This window comes from Oncorhynchus clarkii, chromosome 30, assembly GCF_045791955.1.
Source record: "Oncorhynchus clarkii lewisi isolate Uvic-CL-2024 chromosome 30, UVic_Ocla_1.0, whole genome shotgun sequence".
Taxonomy (NCBI): Eukaryota; Metazoa; Chordata; class Actinopteri; order Salmoniformes; family Salmonidae; genus Oncorhynchus; species Oncorhynchus clarkii.
The window spans coordinates 28,739,803-28,761,270 of record NC_092176.1 but is presented as its reverse complement, the minus strand read 5'-3'; the positions used below and the strand labels follow the sequence as shown (position 1 = coordinate 28,761,270).

Sequence of the window (21,468 nt, the reverse complement as noted above, 5' to 3'; positions counted from 1 at the left end):
ATTCCACCCTTCTAGCTTCTCTGAACGTCTTGGAAAGAGCCAACTCAAGACAGAGTTTTGTAACTCTTTATGGATGGCCCCCTCTAGTTATATATTAGTTATATATTTCTCAGGCTCAAGAGTCATTCATTTATAGAAAGTTGAACTCTGTAATTCTGCTTCTCGGACCAATAAGGCATAATAACCTGACCTTCTATTGTCTTGAAACCCCACCTATTGTCTTTCATGTTTCATTGTTATGTTAATGCAACATAATAGCTTGCTTTGAGTGTTTGAATAACTCAGCCTTACTATGAGTGATCTCTCTCTTGTTCCTGCAGCAACCGTTGGTGCGTCTGCGAGGTGGCGCCATCGTAGGGGAAGGTCGTGTGGAGGTGCTGAAGAATGGCGAGTGGGGAACCATCTGTGATGATAACTGGAGCCTGCTGTCAGCCACAGTGGTGTGTCGAGAACTGGGCTTCGGGAGTGCCAAGGAGGCCTTGTCTGGTGGTCGGCTTGGACAGGGTAGGGATTAGAATCAGTCCTACTTATAACAACAATACTACATCTGGACAAGTACATGATGGGCAGGCCAACATATTGGTCCGTCTTGCAGTTGACTTGGCTGAAGATGAAGTTGACTATTTGAATATTGCCTCTGTGTAGAAGGCCTTGGATAGATTAACAATACACATAATTCTTATTACAGAAGTAATCAAAATCGGAATGACTGAGGTCAATGAGGTTTTACTGGTCTCTTCTTTTCGAGCAGTTGTATGAGAAATATTTGGTTTGATTCACCGTTATCAATCAACAGTCAATCAAGAAACATGGGCATAACTGCACAAAGCTCGAGTACCAATAGGATAACGACTTGAATTCCTGAAATATAAAGAACAATGAACATGAACAGCTCAGTTGTGTAGGGTAGAGCTACATCTGCGCACCAAATGTTACAAAGGGAACATGTCCAAAAGATATCATAGTCTGTAATACTATCCCTTCTTTGCGGACTCTTTAAGCCCCACACTAATTCACCTTGACTTAAACAATAGGAACCCCCCTGGAGGACCGGAACTGGCTGGGATATTGAAATGTAATATATTCATAAAGCTTCACAGAGTAGAAGCGTTGATTTAGGATCCGTTTGTCCTTTGAGATCATAATGATCTCAAAATGGAAAAGCGGGACCTGTTCCTAGATCAGCATTCCTACTCTGACGCTTTCTGAATAAAGGCCCAGAGTCTAGGTGATGTGGGTAAGGCGGAGTCAGGCGCAGGACACAGAGATGAGTAATAATAGAAACTTTACTCAAAAATAATCTTCTAACAAGGAGGACGAAAATCCAGAATCACATAAACGAGACAACTGACAACAATAAACACGCACAAAACCATGATGGCTCCAGAGGGTTAAATAGGGAAATAATTCAAACGTAATGGGAACCAGGTGTGTACAATACAGACAAAACAAATGGTAAAAGAAATGTAGATTGGTTGAGGCTAGAAAGCCGGTGACGTCGACCGCCGAACGCCGCCCGAACAAAGAGAGGCACCAACTTCGGCGGAAGTCGTGACAGAGACGAACAATGCAAGCCCATACTTGCTATATTCCAGTACTGTAATTGAAAGGCTGTAGTGGAGAGAAATACTATATATAAAGAGTACATCATGTATCAACTCCCTTATCAGTTTGGAAGGCCTCGCCTTCCCCTCGAGGGACATGGGCTCTGCCCAAAAGAGGACCTTCACTTTATTGACCAGTTTCCCTAATTATGGGGTGCATTCCTGTAAGTTCTGGTTTGTGGGTGTGTGTCACGCCCTGACCTTAGAGAGCCTTTTATTTCTCTATTTTTGGTTAGGTTAGGGTGTGATTAGGGTGGGCATTCTATGTTTTCTGTTTCTATGTTTTCAATTTCTTTGTTGTTTTTGCCATGTGTGGTTCCCAATCAGAGGCAGCTGTCTATCGTTGTCTCTGATTGGGGATCATATAATAGTTGTGATTTTCCATTTGGGTTTTGTGGGGAGTTATTTTCTGTTTAGCTGTTTTGTTGCCTGACAGAACTGTGCGCTTTTGTTTTTTTCTACTATGTTATTCTGTTGCGGTGTTCAGATTATTAAAAATCATGAACGCCTACCACGCTGCACTTTGGTCTCCTTCTTCAACCCACGAGAGTCGTTACAGTGTGACTGTAAATTGTCCTCTAACTCAATGTTACCTACGGGGATATTGGTTACCATGGTGTTTCTTCTTTTACTGTATGAGCCAAATGGAGGGCTTAACCAATAACTGAGGCATGTACCCCCCCCCCCCCCCCCCTCCCCCATATATGTATCACTGACTCTCTTCTTGTCAAAACTATGTAGTCAGCAGATCTGCATGTAGGCTACAGTAACTGTGTCTTTAAATAATTTGCCTGTTTTGAGTGAGACTGAAGTGTCTGCTGAAGTAGATGGTATATTTTCTTGTTACTGTGTTTCCCATAATATACCCCTATAACAGGGTTGAAAGGAATTGCACACTGCTGTTTTCCAAATAGGTACAGCTATTAATCGTTTCATCTGCAAGCTAGTCCACCCAGGCGTGAGACTGGAAAGGAGTAGTAAATTCCAGGATAATGGCACATTATGGAACATGGAAACAGCAGACAGTGGCTGTCTCAAATGGCACCCTATTCCCCCACGTAAAGCACTACTTTTGACCAGAGCCCTATGTTGCATCTGGTCAAAAGTAGTGCACTATATATGGTTCCTTTTTGGGACGCAGAGAGCAAGAATTCTGGACTGGTTGTTCCTTTTGGAAAAATAATTTCCAACATGATTTACTGTCAAGGAGGAAAGAACACTGTCCCTGTAACTAAGGCTTCCAGGAAAATAAGTCACAGATAGAACTTTTATCATGGAACACAGATAAAACACATCATGTATAGAGGTTGTGAACTGACACACTGAATCTCTGACTTAGGTTTTCTATGGTTCCATTTATTCCCTGTTAACATGCTCCATTATGTATTAGACAGATGAATGTAATTAGACAGAATGTGCTAAATGTGTTGTCAATGCAACCTAACCCTACTCGGCCCGGCTCTTACCAGTATTCTTCCCCTGTTCCTGTTTCCCAGGTATGGGCCCAGTCCATATGAATGAGGTGAAGTGCTCTGGGTTTGAGAAGTCTGTCACAGAGTGTTTCTTCAACAAGGAGTCTTTGGGCTGTAGCCATGAGGAAGATGCAGCCGTCACGTGTAACGTTCCAGCCATGGGCTTCCAGGAGAGGGTGAGTGCTCAACTTGATAAACCATAAATCATGATCAATAAACATTCTTCTTCTTTTTTTGTCTCAGTCATTGGTTGATGAATAATGATGTAGAATCTTATAGTATTCCTATTGCTCCGTATGTGATAGTAGCTAAAGATCTCTCCTGTGTTGTGTCTCTCTCTGTGCAGCTGCGTCTGAGTGGGGGGCGTAACCCATACGAGGGGCGCGTGGAGGCGTTGGTGGAGAGGAACGGCTCCTTGGTGTGGGGCACGGTGTGCAGCGATGGCTGGGGAACCATGGAGGCCATGGTGGTATGCAGACAGCTAGGCCTGGGCTTCGCCAGTAATGCCTTCCAGGTGAGAATCATTTATTTATTTATTTAACCTTTATTTATACAGGTAAATCAATTAAGAACAAATTCCTGCTTTGACGACTTTGACGACCAAACATGCAGCAGGTCTCTCAGCAGCATTACAGTACAGTTACACATTCATATTTAATTAATGGATGGAATAGGAGGCCTCTCTCTTACGTGTATGATCTACAGACATACAAGTTGTAGCAGGCAAAACAATGACTGCTGTTTACAGTGAGTAAAAGTCTGGGCCCTAAGGGAAAAAAGGTTTATGTGTTTCTATCCTATTCCAGACTATGACATAACAGAGGTGGAAGTGGTAATTCAGGGGTGAAGTATCTTGGAGTGTTACGGGCAGAAGGTAGATAAGATTACTGTTCTTAGAAGGGCTAGTTCCAGATCTGTGTGTCAAAATAAGATCACGCAACTACCTACCAGACACAGACTCAAATAAAAATCTGCTTTGATTAAGTGCAAAATGTTTCCGTGTTGTTCGTTATAATCTCGTATAATTAGAGGAATCATTGATACTTTAATGATGTTCCTTGGCTCCTTGATGTTTTATTGACACCACCAACCTCACAAACTGTACCGACTGTGCTGAGCAGAGTCACATCAGACTGGGAAGACATTGAAGTGTGGGTTTTCACTCTGTGAAAGGTGTGTTTTTAGTAGTTTGGTTGGAATTAGATTTTGTAATTAAAAGAATTCTGTGTACTGACAATTACAATCGCCAAGGAGGTAATATTTATGGCTGTTGTGAGTCTAAACTTTTCCATTGTCTTTTTTACGTCATTGCCATCCCAAATTAGAGCTTTCCCAAATTAGGGCCTTCAGTCAGTGCTGTAAATATAAGTGTGTTAGTGTGTGTCTGTAGTTGCCAAGGGTGAAATATACAGTAACTCACTGATGTAGGACTGAACTCTTTCTGTGAACTGTTTCTGTAAACTGTTTCCACCTGCAAAGCAGTAAGGAGACCTTCCAGTCAGACAGAAGAGTATTTGTTGGAGCAAATGGATTTTACAAGACTGCTTGATTACAGTAATAGTTGGTTTGGAAAATATCTGTAAACCTTGGAGTAGTAGAAATTATATTGCTTTCAAACCAGAGATTTATGAGTGGAAATTGCAATGTAGGGACAATATGTTATTGTAGGCTGTCTAGTTTACCTCGAAGCAGAGGAATGACTACTGAATAACAGCTTAATATGAATACATTGAAAGCTTATCTATTTCATAGACTGTAGGTTGTTTTAATATTTGTGATGGCTACACTACAAGGATATCTGAGGGTATGGGTGTCATGCACCCAAATAATCTGAGGGTGCACAAAGTACGTGAGGATGGCTGAGGGAAGGGGGGGGGGGTCCGGAGGGGGGCTAGGGAAGATGGACAATTTATAATTTTTTAGCTTTAGTCTGCATTTTAGAGCTATAACCATTATGCTTGATTCCATATATATATATATATATATATCTTTCTGAATATCTAAGCATACATCTTGAGCTGTCTGTATCTTCCTGACTTGTGATTCTTTTTTTATTAAAGAAACTAAATATGATTCTATGCCTCTGGGAAAAAAGATTGAAAGGAATGTGAGTCTTATTCAGTACATTTAGTTATTGCTGCTTTTCTAAAGTCTACCAACCATGCCAGCTAAGATAATTAGACAAGCTAGCTACTCTAACTTGATGATAGTCTGAAATGGCTTCTTGGAAGCTAGTTATGAGGTAGTAGTGACACAGCTGATAGTGACTCTACTACCTCATTGGGAACCTAACTGGGCTAGCTAAAGCCAAATTCATAAAATGGCTAGGTTGCTAATAGTATTACACAGAAACAACATCAACAACATCTTTTAATATATTCACTACCGTTCAAAAGTTTGGGGTCACTTAGAAATGTTATTGTTTTTGAAAGAAAGGCACATTTTTTTTGTCCATTAAAATAACATCAAATCGATCAGAATACAGTGTAGACATTGTTAATGTTCTAAATTACTATTGTAGCTGGAAACGGCAGGTTATTTTATGGAAAATCTACAGAGGCCCATTATCAGCAACCATCACTTTCAATGGCACGTTGTGTTAGCTAATCCAAGTTTATAATTTAAAAGGCTAATTGATCATCAGAAAACCCTTTTGCAATTATGATAGCACAGCTGAAAACTGTTGATCTGATTAAAGAAGCAATAAAACTAGCCTTCTTTAGACTAGTTGAGTATCTGGAGCATCAGCATTTGTGGGTTTGAGCACAGGCTAAAAATGGCCAGAAACAAGGAACTTTCTTCTGAAACTCATCAGTCTATTCTTGTTCTGAGAAATGAAAGCTATTCCATGCGAGAAATTGCCAAGAAACTGAAGATCTTGTACAACGCTGTGTACTACTCCCTTCACAGAACAGCGCAAACTGGCTCTAACCAGAAATAGAAAGAGTGGGAGGCCCCGGTGAGAAACAGACACCTCACAAGTCCTCAACTGGCAGCTTCGTTAAATAGTACCTGCAAAACACCAATCTCAACATCAACAGTGAAGATGCTGACCTCCTATATATGCAGTACTAGTCAACAGTTTGGACACACCTACTCATCCCAGGGTTTTTCTTTATTTTTACTATTTTCTACATTGTAGAGTAATAGTGAAGACTACAAAACTATGAAATAATACATATGAAATCATGTAAGAACCCAAAAAGTGTTAAACTAATCTAAATATATTTTATATTTGAGATTCTTCAAAGTAGCCACCATTTGCCTTGATGACAGCTTTGCACACCTTTGGTATTCGCTCAACCAGCTTAATGAATTAGTCACCTGGAATGCATTTCAATTAACAGATGTGCCTTGTTAAAAGTTAATTTGTGGGATTTCTTAACTTCTTAATGCATTTGAGCCAATCAGTTGTGTTGTGACAAAGTATTCAGAAGATAGCCCTATTTGGTAAAAGACCAAGTCCATATTATGGCAAGAACAGCTCAAATATGTGAAGAGAAACAACACGTCCATCATTACCTTAAGGCATGAAGGTCAGTCAATATAGAACATTTCAAGAAGTTTTAAAGTTTCTTCAAGTGCAGTCGCAAAAACCATCAAGTGCTATGATGAAACTGGCTCTCATGAGGACCGCCACAGGAAAGGAAGACCCAGAGTTACCTCTGCTGCAGAGGATAAGTTAACTGCACCTCAGATTGCAGCCCAAATAAATGCCTCAAGTAACAGACACATTTCAACATCAACTGGTCAGAGGAGACATGGTATAATTTTTGCAAAGAAACCACTACCAAAGGTGACTAATAAGAAGAGACTTTCTTGGGCCAAGAAACATGAGCAATGGACATTAGACCGGTGGAAATCTGTCCTTTGGCCTGATGAGTCCAGATCTGAGATTTTTGGTTTCAACCGCTATGTCTTTGTGAGACTCAGAGTAGGTGAACAGATGACATCTGCATGTGTGGTTCCAACCGTGAAGCACAGAGGAGGAGTTGTGATGGTGTGGGGCTGCTTTGCTGGTGACACTGTCTGTGATTTATTTAGAATTCAAGGCACACTTAACCAGCATGGCTACCACAGCATTTTGTAGCGTTATGCCATCCAATTCAGTTTGCGTTTAGTGGGACTATCATTTGTTTTTCTATTATTATTTATGTTTTTATTTTACCCCTTTTCTCCCCAATTTTGTGGTATCCAATTGGTAGTTACATTCCTGTCTCATCGCGGCAACTCCCGTACGGACTCGGGAGAGGCAAAGGTCGAGAGCCATGCGTCCTCCGAAACACGACCCAACCAAGCCGCACTGCTTCTTGACACAATGCCTGCTTAACCCGGAAGCCAACCACACCAATGTGTCGAAGGAAACACTGTAAACCTGGCGACTGTGTCAGAGTGCATGCGCCTGGCCCGCCACAGGAGTTGCTAGAGCGCGATTGGACAAGGACATCCCTGCCGGTCAAACCCTCCCCTAACCCGAACAACGCTGGGCCAAATGTGCTGCGACAGAGCCTGGACTCGAATCAGGATCTCTAGTGGCACAGCTAGCAACTGCAATGCAGTACCTTAGACCACTGTGCCATTTGTTTTTCAACAGGACAATGGCCCAAAGCACACCTCCAGGCTGTGTAAGGGCTATTTGACCATGAAGGAGAGTGATGGAGTGCTGCCTCCCCAATCACCCGACCTAAACCCAATTGAGATGGTTTGGGATGAATTGGACTGCAGAGTGAAGGAAAAGCAGCCAACAAGTGCTCAGCATATATGGGAACTCCTTCAAGACTGTTGGAAAAGCATTCCAGGTGAAGCTGGTTGAGAGAATGCCAAGAGTGTGCAAAGCTGTCAAGGCAAAGGGTGGAAACTTTGAAGAATCAAAATATAAAATATATTTTGATTTGTTTAACACTTTTTTGGTTATTTCATGATTCCATATGTGTTATTTCATAGTTTTGATGTCTTCACTGTTATTCTATAATCTAGAAAATGGTAAAAAAATAAAGCAAAACCATTGAATGAGTGGGGGTGTCCAAACTTTTGACTAGTACTGTATAAACTGAACAATGATATTAATGCAACATGCAACAATTTCTAATATTTGACTGAGTTACAGTTCATGTAAGGGAATTCAGTCAATTTAAATACATTCATTAGACCCTGATCTATTGATTTCACATGACTGGAAATACAGATATGTGTCTGTTGGTCAGAGATACCTTTAGAAATATGGGCCTCCCAGTGGGCCTCAGGATCTCGTCATAGTATCTCTGTGCATTCAAATTGCCATCACTAAAAGGCAATTGTGTTCGTTGTCCATAGCTTATGCCTGCCCATACCATAACCCCACCACCACCATGGGGCACTCTTCGCAAATAGCTCACCCACACGACGTCAAACATGTGGGTCTGCGGTTGTGAAGTCGATTGGACGTACTACCAAATTCTCTTTTTCGCTTTTTAATCAGCTTCTTGATATGCCACACCTGTCAGGTTTATCTTGGCAAAGGAGAAATGCTCACTAACCGGGATGTAAACTAATTTGTGCACACAATTTGAGAGAAATACGCCTCTTGTGCATTTGAACATTTTCTGGGATCTTTCATTTCAGCTCATGAAACATGGGATCAAAACATGTTGCGTGTATATTTTTTTGTTCAGTGTATAAGGAATCATAGCTTTCACCTGGTCAGTCATGGAAGGAGCAGGTATCCTTCAGTTTTAGTACACTCAGTATTTTATATATATATATATATATATATATATATATATATACATAGATAGATAGATAGATTGATAGATAGATATATATATAATATAAACAGTATTAAACAGAACATCTGTGCCCCCGATGGGCATGACGCCTCTGTCTGAGGGACAAAATAAAGTAATAGTGACACTACTAAATACAGCTAGAGAGAGAATGAACAGGCTGCCCCCTCTTGTGGTTAGTAGAAAAATAGTTTTGCTTATATTTGTTGCTACCTTGAATCCATTGTGAATTTGAATCCTACCCGTATATTGTTCTAACACCATTATACAGTGCATTCTGAAAATATTCATACCCCTTCCCTTTTTCCACATTTTGTTACGTTACAGCCTTATTCTAAAATGGATTCAATTGTTTTTCCCCCCTCATCAATCTACACACTATCCCATAATGACAAAGAAGAAACAGGTTTTTAGAAATGTTTGCAAATGTATATAAAAATAAAAAAAAGAATTAAATATCACATTTACATACATTTTCAGACCCCCTTATTGAAGCACCTCTGGCAGCGATTACAGCTGTGAGACTTCTTGGGTATGACGAAACAAGCTTGGCACACCTGTATTTGGAGTTTCTCCCATTATTCTATGCAGATCCGCTCAAGCTTTATCAGGTTGGATGGGGAGCGTCACTGCCCAACTTTTTTCAGGTCTCTCCAGAGATGTTCGATCTGGTTCTAGTCCGAGCTCTGGCTGGGACATTCAGAGACAAGCCACTCCTGCTTTGTCTTCGCTGTGTGCTTAGGGTTGTTGTCCTGTTGGAAGGTAAAACCTCACCCCAGTCTGAGGTCCTGAGCACTCTGGAGCAGGTTTTCATCAAGGATCTCTCTGTACTTTGCTCCGTTCATCTTCCCCAGACCCTGCCGCTGAAAAACATCCTCACAGCATGATGTTCACCGTAGGGATGGTGCTTCATCGTAGAGATGGTGCCATGTTTCTTCCAGACGTGACACTTGGCATTCAGTCCAAAGAGTTCAATCTTGATTTCTTCAGACCAGAGAATCTTGGTATGAGAGTCCTGTAGGTGCCTTTAGACAAACTCCAAGCGGGCTGTCATGTGCCTTTTACTGAGGAGTGGCTTCTGTCTGGCCACTCTACCATAAAGGCCTGATTGGTGGAGTGCTGCAGAGATAGTTGTCCTTCTGGAAGGTTCTCCCATCTCCACAGGGGAACTCTGGAGCTCTGTCAGGGTGACCATCAGGTTTTTGGTCACCTCCCTGACCAAGGACATTCTCCTGCAATTTTTCAGTTTGGACGGTCGGTCAGTTCTAGGAAGATTCTTGGTGATTACAAACTTCTTCCATTTTAAGAATGATAGAGGCCACTGTGTTCTTGGGGACCTTCAATTCTGCAGAAATGTTTTGGTACCCTTCCCCTTTTTCTCTACACGATCCTGTCTACGGAGAATTCCTTCGACCTCATGTCTTGGTTTTTGCTTTGACATGCACTGTCAACTGTGGGACCTTTATATAGACAGGTGTCTGCCTTTCCAAATCATGGCCAATGAATTGGATTTACCACAGGTGCACTCCAATCAAGTTGTAGAAACATATCAAGGATGATCAATGGAAACAGGATGCACCTGAGCTCAATTTTGAGTCTCACAGCAAAGGGTCTGAATACTTATGTAAATAAGGTATTTCTGTTTTTTATACATTTCCAAAAATGGCCAAAAACCTGTTTTTCGCTTTCATTAAGTGTGTAGATTGATAAGAAAAAACATTTAATTTAATCAATTTTAGAGTTAGGCTGTAATGTAACATATGGAAAAGGTCAAGGGGTCTGAATACTTTCTGAAGGCACTGTATAATGATACAATGTAATAATACAATTGCATAACAAACACATAACCTAGGACAAGTTCCGCAAATTCTCTGTCTGATAAAAAACATGCCTGACCTCTGTCATGTTGTGTCCCTGTCCTTTAGGAGACGTGGTACTGGCCAGGAGAGGTTAGTGCTGACCCTGTGGTGATGAGTGGGGTGAGATGTTCTGGCACGGAGATGTCCCTATCCCACTGCCTGCACCACGGAGCTCACCTCACCTGTCCTAAAGGAGGAGGACGCAACGCCGCCGGAGTCTCCTGCTCAGAGAGTAAGGGGCTTGTTACACTAACAAAATATGTGAAGTAATATGTACCTTTCTTCAACATCAGATTTGCTACTTTTCTGTTTACACTATCTTTATAATTAGCCTTTGATGTGGTGTGGCCAAAACCTCATTCATGCTGCATAAGAGCGCTCCTATTGCCTTTCCCTCTCAGTAGTCTACCAGTACTAGATGCCTTGGATTGAATGCTGATAATAATGGTTGAATACCAAAACATGTATTTGTCTGTCCTGGCCTTTTTATAAGATAATAACTATAATAACTGTAACATTGTAATGATGAAGTATGCTCACATTTTTAACCACTCTCTCTCTCTCTCCCTCTTCCCTCCCTGCTCTCCCCATCAGCGGCCCCTGACCTGGTCTTGAGCCCCCAGGTAGTGGAGCAGACCACCTATATGGAGGACAGGCCCATGTTCATGCTGCAGTGTGCTTATGAAGAGAACTGCCTATCCACCACCTCCAGCAAGACCCCTGCCAACTCCTACCGCCGCCTGTTGCGCTTCTCCTCCCAGATCCACAACAACGGACAGTCAGACTTCAGACCCAAGGCTGGACGCCACTCCTGGGTGTGGCATGACTGCCATAGGCAAGTTGCTCCATGGCCCTTCCTGTTTGTTTGTAAAATTGAAAGATATGCTTTGTTCACACAGCATGTTGTTAGCCCAGGGCTATGCGCAATGTTATCCAGGCTAGAATTGTATTATTTGTTTAATATGGTGATATATACTCAGTTTACAGTTTATTAGGTACACCCATCTAGTACCGGGTCGGACCCCCCTTTGCCTCCAGAACAGACGCAATTCTTTAGGGCATGGACTCTACAAGGTGTCGGAATTGTTCTTTGCGTAATTGATATCAAGGGACATAAAGGGTTCCAGGAAAACATTCCCCACACCAGTACCGTGGACTCCAGGTAGGATGGATCCATGGACTCATGCTACTTACACCAAATCCTGACTCAACAGGAACTGGGATTCATCAGACCAGGCAATGTTTTTCCACTCATCAATTTTCCAGTGTTGGTGATCGCTTGCCCACTTGAGCCGCTTCTTGTTTTTAGCTGATAGGAGTGTAACCCGGTGTGGCTGCAATAGCCCATCTGTGACAAGCATTGACGAGTTGTGCATTCCGTGATGCCGTTCTGCACACCACTGTTGTAGTGCGCTGTTATTTGTCTGTTTGTGGCCCGCCTGTTAGCTTGCACGATTCTTGCCATTCTCATTCGACCTCTCTCGTGCAACGAGCTGTTGTCTCCCGCAGGACTGCCGCTGACTGGATGTTTTTTGTTTGTTGCACGCCTGGCATCTCTGTAAACCCTAGACACTGTCGTGTGTGAAAATCCCAGGAGGCCACCCGTTTCTGAGATACTGGATCCGGCACGCCTGGCATCAATGATCATACCACTCTTAAAGTCACTTAGATCACTTGTTTTGCCCGTTCTATCGTTTAATCAAACAGTAACTGAATGCCTCTGCCTGTCTGCTTGCTTGGCCTCGATGCCTGTCTGCTTGCTTGGCCTCGAAGCCTGTCTGCTTGCTTGGCCTCGATGCCTGTCTGCTTGCTTGGCCTCGATGCCTGTCTGCTTGCTTGGCCTCGATGCCTGTCTGCTTGCTTGGCCTCGATGCCTGTCTGCTTGCTTTATAAAGCAAGCCACAGCTACGTGACTCACTGTCTGTAGGAACGATTCATTTTCGTGAACTGGGTGGTGTACCTAATAAACTGGTCACTGAGTGTATTTTACCTCATAGTTGTCGGTCACCATGACTACCTAGTTGTCTTTTTATAGGAGACTGACATTAAGGGAACATTCTACTGAACTCTCTAGATAACTCCGTTCTTGAGCCATTTTCCATTTCCATACGTTCGCTGCCCTGTAATTGGCCACAGACTGAAACGTCTCAGATGTTTTCTGTCAAGGCATTGGGTGAACTGTGCAATGTCGGCAGCTTCACACAGTCACCAGTTTTACACAAATAAAACCCTCAGTGCCTGTGGGATTATGCATATAATCTGAATCGCTAAACATATACAATTTTGAAAGCAAATGTTTATTTTGGGTTTCTTAGTGTCTGCCTTAGTGCCATATGTTTCAACAGTCTCTAGCTCTTGTATAAAAACATATCTGCTTCAGAGAGAATATAATAGACTCTACAGTAGATGGCAGGTCTATTTATAAATGAAGTGTCTCTCTCTTTCTCGCTGTGCCCAGGCACTACCACAGCATGGAGGTATTCACCCACTATGACCTGCTCAGCCTCAATGGCACCAAGGTGGCAGAGGGACACAAGGCAAGCTTCTGTCTGGAGGACACTGACTGTGAAGAGGGTAAGAGCCTGGATAAATAAATGTGTGTCCCTAATGGCACTCTATCCCTTACATAGAGTCCATAAGGCCCTGGTCAAAAGTAGTCCACTCTAATATGAATAGGGTTCCATTTGGGACACAGACAGACTAGCTACCCATACTATCTTGTCTGCCTAGTGTTCCTCACTCCTTGCATAGCACATATATAATACAGCCTGAGCAATAGCTCAACATGCTCTTTCACTCACAAAATATTCTGTGCCATTGTATTTACTTTGATTAACTTTGATTTATTGTCATCTTGACAGGTATTGAGAAAAGATACGAGTGTGCCAACTTTGGAGAGCAAGGCATCACTGTTGGCTGCTGGGATACGTACAGACATGATATTGACTGCCAGTGGATTGACATCACAGACATCAAGCCCGGAGATTACATATTCCAGGTAAATTACCTTTCTGCTTACTTAAAGTCTTTCCAGTGAAGGAATGCGTCCTAAATGACACCCTATTCCCTATATATCCCAGGGCCCGTAAGGCTCTGGTCAAAAGTAGTGCCATTAGGGACGCAACCAAGGTCATTCCTCTACACTATTATCCTATGTTATCGATTGAGGTCTAATAAAGTTAATTCATTAATTTTATTGGACAAATGTAAAATGCATATAGAGTTTTTTAATTCAACTGAGCAAAATCCTAACTATGATTATCAATGTTAATTTCCACTCTTTGTGTTGGATAATGATTCACAGCATTTTGCTCTCTCCAACAGGTTTTTATTAACCCTAACTATGAGGTGCCTGAGTCCGACTACTCCAACAACTTAATGAAGTGTAGATGTAGATACGACGGCCACCGTATATGGATGTACAGCTGTCATAATGGTAAGACAATGATGTGCCACAATTTGTGTGACTGTTTTACCTCAGAAATTCTGTGTTACTGCATTGTTCCGCAACCCCTTTCATAAATGAAAGTTGGATGTTTGCAGACCTCACAAGTAGACTAATGTTAAGATGTATAGATCCAGCCATTCATTTGTGCAGGAGGTGTATACAGTTGCTGGATGTTAAAGGCCAAGTTCATATTCATTATCTCCAGCACCAAACCAGTGTCTACATATGTGAAAACGGTGTTGTAGAAAAAAAATAAGTTCTACCAGATGACATCATCAAAAGTTACAACATTTGAGTGATTTTCAAACACTATGAGATTCGCGGTGACTTGGGGAGCAAGAAAATACCCTCCTCTGGCTAGAAACTTGTTGAAGGTTTTGAAAATCACTGCTTTTCTTACTTTTAATCCTACCCTATGATGTCACAGACAAGCATTGTTTAGGACCAATCTTCTTATAATTTTACTACAGATCATAAAAATACACCCTTTTCACATATTTAGACACTGGTTTGGTACTGGAGATAATTCATGAGGTTGAAAAGTGGCGGAGTTGCACTTAAACTGATGTCGTGGGACTTGGTTTCATCTTGACATTACACTACTTTAGTAATCTAAAAAACGTCTGGCAAACTTTGATTTGAAAGTGTAAAGCGTTGAGACGTTTTTAAATGTTGACCATTTGTCCCTTTCCTGTTCAGGTGGATCGTTAAGCACTGAGACTGAGGAGTCCTTCCCTGGGCTACTGAACAACCAGGTGACCCACAGGTAAAAGGATGGAAGAGAAGAACAGAGCAACCATCACCACCACAGAGAAACTGCCAAAACGTCCCCAACCACTAGACCCCCCCCCACCCCCCTCTCTCTGTTCCCCAGTCAGCAGTCCAGAGTAAACTCTTTTATCTTGTCACCAATAAGACTACAGCTGTTAAGAATCCCCCTGCTAGTTAGGAATGCTATATGGACAAGCTGCCCACCGGCCGCTGCCCACCTCTTTCAGACATTCCCTCTCCTTCCTAGGCAGATAATTTGATGTATCTTTGTGTCATCTCAAATTCAATCCCCTCTCATTAGTTTATCCCAAAAGCAGGCAGCCTCTCCCAGCTCTTTGGTTGAGATCAAGAAGGGACTGATGCAGTTTCTCACACCCCTGGGTTAGAGACATGAAATATACATTCCCAATGCTCCCCGCTAGAGGTGATGATGAGACCAAATAGCACCTTATTCCCAAAATAGTGCACTACTTTTGGGTGCTGTGTAAGTTATCTGATGTACAGTAATGAAAGTGAATCCTGCTGCACTTTCTTATTTTTTTTTTTTATGATAGAACATTCAAAGGTCAAAGGTCATTTCCGCAGAGGTTGAATATCTCTGACAAAAATCTTTCTTGAACTATGAACAAAGACATATTTGGGAATACTACAGACTTCATTGATCATGATCTAATAATAGATTTGCTTTATAAAGTAAGGGCCTCATATAGGCTACTCTCTAAGTAGCTTAATGACGATGAGTATTGAGGACACAGTATAGTACAATGCAATACATTAGGATCCAATAACTAACTGCCAGTAAGTGCATTGTTGTTGTGAAGTGTTTAACAAACAGATGTCCTGTGATGTAGTAATTTCACCTGTCTTCTATTTTATTTTTCTTTGGAAATGTAGATGTCATTATTTTGAAGTACAAGGTTGTTACCGTCACCAATCTTTTAGTCTGTGGTATAGATTTCTATGGTCAACACGCTCTATCTTTAAGTTATTCTGTCATGTTTCCCATTCTGACATCTGTATTCAACCCCAGTACCCGTCCCAAGTGCCTGAGAAGTTCCTTTTCCAATGTAAAAACTGTGACCAAATGGCAGACATTAGTCCACTCCACACCACAACAGTAGTGGCGGTAGTACGGTAGTTAAAATGGAGGGATACAACTAATGCCCCTCAGTGCCTTATATTGAGAGAAATAAAGTCATTTTTATTTTCTCATGCATATGTTTCCTTTTCAACATTCACAAACAATCTCATCTTTTCAAGCAAACATATTAGTAACTTATTGTTGTAAAAGTCAGGGATTTTAATTGCATTTTTTCCCTTTTTCCTTTCAGTTTTTTTTGTACAATAATGTGTGTCTCATTATTTTATTGTACTTTAAAAAAATAATGGTGCTACCAAACTGTCAACCTCTGTTTTATGAGGGTACAGTACAGTGACAGCTGAATGGCTACAGTATGTTATGCTAACTGTATACTTGAATGGAGTGTAAAAATCCATAATGTCCTTTGTTTGATAACTATATTAAAGCAAACAAATCTAAGTTGTTGGTTGGATATTCAGATATTTGGTAATTTAGCAGATGTTGTTATCCAGAGCAATTTACAGGAGCAATGAGGGTTAAGTGCTTTGCTCAAGGGCACAGACAATTTTTTTACCTAGTCGGCTCAGGGATTCGAACCAGTTACCTTTCCGTTACTGGCTCAGCACTCTTAACTGCTATCTGCCACCCCGATATAAATGATGCCTTATGCCACCATCCTCATGATCACACGCTGTGCTTGATTTCCTCAGCCCTTGAATTTGCTGCCATCTTCTGGTTGTTTTACTTTAGGGTAGTGATTTGGCAGTGTACCGTAAAGCAGTAGTCTACTACAGTTCGGTATATACAGAGATAGAGAGGACTAATGTGGCCTTTTAGCCACCAGAGGCCTCTATCATTCTCAATGAGGATAAATGATCTCCACCCTCTGGTCATTTATAGTCATTACAGTTTGTTCTTCACTGCTCTGTTGACTTTCCTATCATTTCTACAGTATGACCAAGGGATGTCCTTAACATCTGAATTCGGAATTACTTCAATGGGAGTGAATTTGTTTTAGTGTGGCATCAGCAACATTCTCACAACTAGTTTAACTCTTTCATGTATGCTTCCTTGCCATTTGTTAGAGAGCTATGTGTGCATTGTGCCACACATAAAGAGGTCATAGTCCATAAAGCAAATGACAGAACGAGTTTGACGTACGACAAAAGCTCTGGACTTTCTGCAGCAAGCTACTCCAAATGACAAACTTTGTAGGAGCATGGTATGCATTCCGTTTGGAGCTGTTCACTGGGTGACTGCTTTCAGGGAAAACTAGAGAGAGATGGACGTCCCGTTGACATTGGTAGGAGTAAATCCAGGCCTCATTACTGTGTTAGGACTGTCTCCTGTGCAAATGTAAGCAGCCCTGCATTACTCGGGTATAGTAAGGTTTATCTCCAGCACCCCCAGGAACAGGGCTGTTAAGAAAACCTGACAAGCTGCTTCACAGTTTAGACAAATGCTCCAGGTCTCAAGCATAGGTTGCGCCCCAAATGGCACCCTATTCCCTATATAATTAACTACTTTTGACTAGAGCTCCATGGGCCCTGGTCAAAAGCCTTGTGCACTAAAAAGGGAATAGGGTGCCATTTGGGACGCAGATATAGATACTGAATTTAGCCCCAGCCATGCATAGCCTACTATCATGGAAAATGTGATTCATCCAGGACCATAAACTCCACACCTATCACCCTCTGACTGTTTTAGTTTTTAGTATCCAAGTGTTTGTCTAATCCCCTTCCAACTACCAAGACCACCCATTCCTCTGATATACTGTAGTCCACACAGACACACGCATGTCCAACAAGACACACAGACTAACCACACTCCTCACACGGCTGAGGGTCTTGTTTTGTGGCCGGGGAGGGATGACCACCTACTATGCTGTGCCACCAGGAGGGGAATGTCACGGGTAACTTGAGACTTAGTGGCTATCGACAGACATTCGTTTGACTAGACATGCTTGGGCAAGAGAAAATCTCCTTCTACTCTATGAGATAACAAAGAGCTGCATTCATGTGATTAAAGGTTGAAGGGAGATCGAATTATGTTTGAAGCATGGCTGAATAGAGGATGTGCGAGCTAAAACTAGAGGGGATATGGTTCAGCAGTCTCTTTCTCTGGCTCGGCTTGGGAGAGGACAGGGAACCAGAACAGGTGATGGGCTCTTATTTCTCTTAGTCAAGAGTTACGACAGAGCTCATGGGAAGGTTCTGTGTTTGCGTCCCAAATTGCACCCGATTCCCTATGTAGTGCACTACTTTTGACCAGAGCCGTAGCTGTGTCCCTTTTTCAAATCTTACTAGAAATCTCTCTCCACCTCCTTAGTTATACCCAGAATGACTTTTCTGTGAATGTTTAGTTTAACCGAGAGAAATACTACTATTTTCAGTGAGATTTATTAGTGCTGGTGCTCTTCTATAACTCTTGTTGACAAGAGAAAATATTACCTGGAACTGAAAACAGCTCTCTGGAAAGTCCTGATGTTTTTCCAACCCTAGGTTGCACGTTTTCCTCTCTAAATTACACTCTGACAAGACATCAGTACACACACAGTCTGTGTGAAACCAGTTTTAGTCCATCTATGCTATTAGTGTATGGATGAAGAGGAGGGCTGATCTCAGACCAATATTCTATCCCAAAATCTATTTGACGACATGATGTCAATTTACAGATAACATTTCTATTACCGATTACAGTCTGTGTCCGGTTTGTTTTCTTTAAGGGAAAAAAATCCAGATGAACACGTTTGATTTATTGTGATACAATTCACAAGTTAAGAAACAGTATGCATTTCAACTTTTAAAAAATAACATAAAAGGTATACTAATTTATCAAACTAAACAGTAAAGTTAAAAAGGACAGTTTAAATACATTTTCATGTTGGTCAACATCGTCATTTTAAGAATAAAATTAAATTATATTTGCAATAAATGAGGATGGTTGATGTGAATGACTTAGTTATATCTTTCATTATTACCTATGCTCAAAACATTCCATAAAATCTATAGTTAAAGAATTTTGCAGTGTTAGATAATATCAATAATATAGCACTAACAGGGACACGTTGAGATTTCAGTCTGACTGAATAACCTCAGCATTTAACATTCTATAGGAATCGCTATGAAATGGATGTAGTTCCACTGAGCAATGTCATATTCAACCATCCTATGGTGATTGCATCTCTATCATTAGCAAAAATATTATCAATCTAATGTCCATCTTTCATACACTTGATCAATACAAGAACAAAGAAATCAAGAAGTTGGGGATGTTAACAATCATCTTAGGTTTTTAACTTGCTTGCTGTCAAGTTTATAGAGTAAAGTGAGCACATATTAGGATAATCTAAATAAGATAGCTGCTAGGATAGTATGCTAAGCACAGGAGGCTGGTGTGGGGAGGGTGGCTCATAATAATGGCTGGAATGGAGTGAATGGAATTGTATCAAACACATGGAAACCAGGCTTGATACCATGCTATTAATTATGTTCCACACCTGTGATGCTAAGATGCACCTGCCCTGAACCCACTGAACTGACTGAGGCAATCTGCACAGCAACTACAGGCATTGGAGACAACACTTCTGAGCCTAACGCTGAGGGAATCAAATGTGCATACATAGCCTACCCACACACATGCGTCCACACACAAGTCAATTAATGCAGGTAAACTGAACAGCAGACACAAAACAAACACTATGCATGGTACAGGTACATTTGATAAAATTACCATCTGAGCATTGACACAACATACAAGTAGAATGCATGAATACAGAGAGAGAAAATACCTTTTAGAGGATTAGGAGTCAGGGGACGTATAACTTTCCTAACTGTCATATTCTAACTTATCTTATTTCACTTTAGGACATCATTTAAGATTTTGTTCTGTACTACGGCCTCAGCATAATGTACATGATAGGAAACGTAGTTTAAAACTAGAGAAGTAGGAGTAAGGGGATGCATTACAGAAACATCCTAATTGTCAAATCCCATTTTCTCTCACTTTAAGATGGGATTTAAGTGTTGTTCTGTACTATGTCCCCAGCATCATTTACTGTAGCTGAGTTAGTAAAGTGGAGTATAGAACAGCACAAGGGAGACGAGTACAGGGGAGATTGTAGGGACACAGTAGTCAGAATGGGAGCCAGGAGGGCTAGTATTTTGTTCAGCCGGCTGAAGGTTCAGGTGGTCCTCAGTCTGGAGGTGTGGAGGTGGACCCACACCACCCAAGACCAGGTGATGCTGTGACAGAACCAGATGAAACCAGCCCCGGCCTCCTCAGGGCTCTAGTCCAGACAGCCTGGGATCTGCTAAATGTAAGAAAAGCTCAGTGAAAAAAAAGCCCCCTAAACAGGCAGGTAGTGAAACTTTTCTATCTTTTTGGGGATATGTCAAACAAATGTCAGTTAGCTAGCTACTCTCATCTCTATGGCTCTAATCACACACTATTGACATCACCATCACACAACTACACCTCACACATCACCGTGCTCAACCACTATTTATTAACTGACTTTATTATACAATTTATTTTATTTTATGCGACCTGGTCAAGATAAAGCAAAGCAGTGCAACAAAAACAACAACACAGAATTACACATAACCAAACGTACAGTCAAGAACACAATAGAAAAAATCGATGTACAGTGTGTGCAAATGTAGAATAGTAGGGAGGTAAGGCAATACATAGGCCATAGAGGTGAAATAATTACAATTTAGCATTAACACTCGAGTGATAGATGTGCAGATGATGATGTGCAAGTAGGGATACTGGGGTGCAAAAGGGAAAAATAAATGTTGGTTATATCAAAGCCATTCGGTTATTTTAAAGCTGTTCTGAGAAAACTCCTAAACTATCAAGTATTTCATTACATGTATCTTTATTTTACCATATTCACATCTGACAGGTTTCTAAAGCGATCAGCATTTTGGCAGGTTGACACCAGGAAACCACCCAGGGCATTGGTCTTTTTCCTAGACAATACTGTGGTGGAACAGGAGAGGCAGCATGGGGAAATAGACATGGCACGGTCATCTGTTAATTACACATTTTTCAATCCATTAACTGCTCAAGGTCTGTTTTCCTACACTGCGGTCTGGAGCAATTACGCCAGAGGACCGTTCATCACACACTTCCCCCCCGAACGGTGAAATTCCATGGCAGGTCCACTGAGGGCCTTCTGCTCTGCTAGAGAAGCAGGAACGAGCATGCAGCAGAGCAGCGGGACGACACTATTGCAACACTGTCCAGTGGGCATAAAATAATGTATGACTGAAAGAGCACGAACACATTCCCTTTGCTAAGAGTGGTTTATACTTTCTTTGAACATGGCAAAGGTCCAACGGACACCCCTCTCAACAGCTACTTATAAAAGAGCAGTTTACATTCCTTTACAAAGACATGTGTATGTACAGAGGTGCCTGGCAGGAATTTCTAATGAAAATAATCATCTGTGTGTGCACTTTGTT

General features: G+C 41.5%; 1 protein-coding gene across 1 annotated transcript in view; it reads left to right on the top strand.

Moving 5' to 3' along the window:
- LOC139389792 (lysyl oxidase homolog 2B) overlaps nt 1-14,969 on the top strand; it is a 47,286-nt gene extending 32,317 nt beyond the window's left edge. The window contains exons 6-14 of the mRNA XM_071136739.1: nt 321-504; nt 3,101-3,252; nt 3,423-3,590; nt 10,764-10,929; nt 11,292-11,532; nt 13,156-13,271; nt 13,559-13,695; nt 14,022-14,133; nt 14,845-14,969. Coding sequence (XP_070992840.1) covers nt 321-504; nt 3,101-3,252; nt 3,423-3,590; nt 10,764-10,929; nt 11,292-11,532; nt 13,156-13,271; nt 13,559-13,695; nt 14,022-14,133; nt 14,845-14,915 — 1,347 coding nt within the window. The 3' untranslated portion in view covers nt 14,916-14,969. The remainder of the gene's footprint in view (nt 1-320; nt 505-3,100; nt 3,253-3,422; nt 3,591-10,763; nt 10,930-11,291; nt 11,533-13,155; nt 13,272-13,558; nt 13,696-14,021; nt 14,134-14,844) is intronic.
- Nucleotides 14,970-21,468: the final 6,499 nt, after the last annotated feature.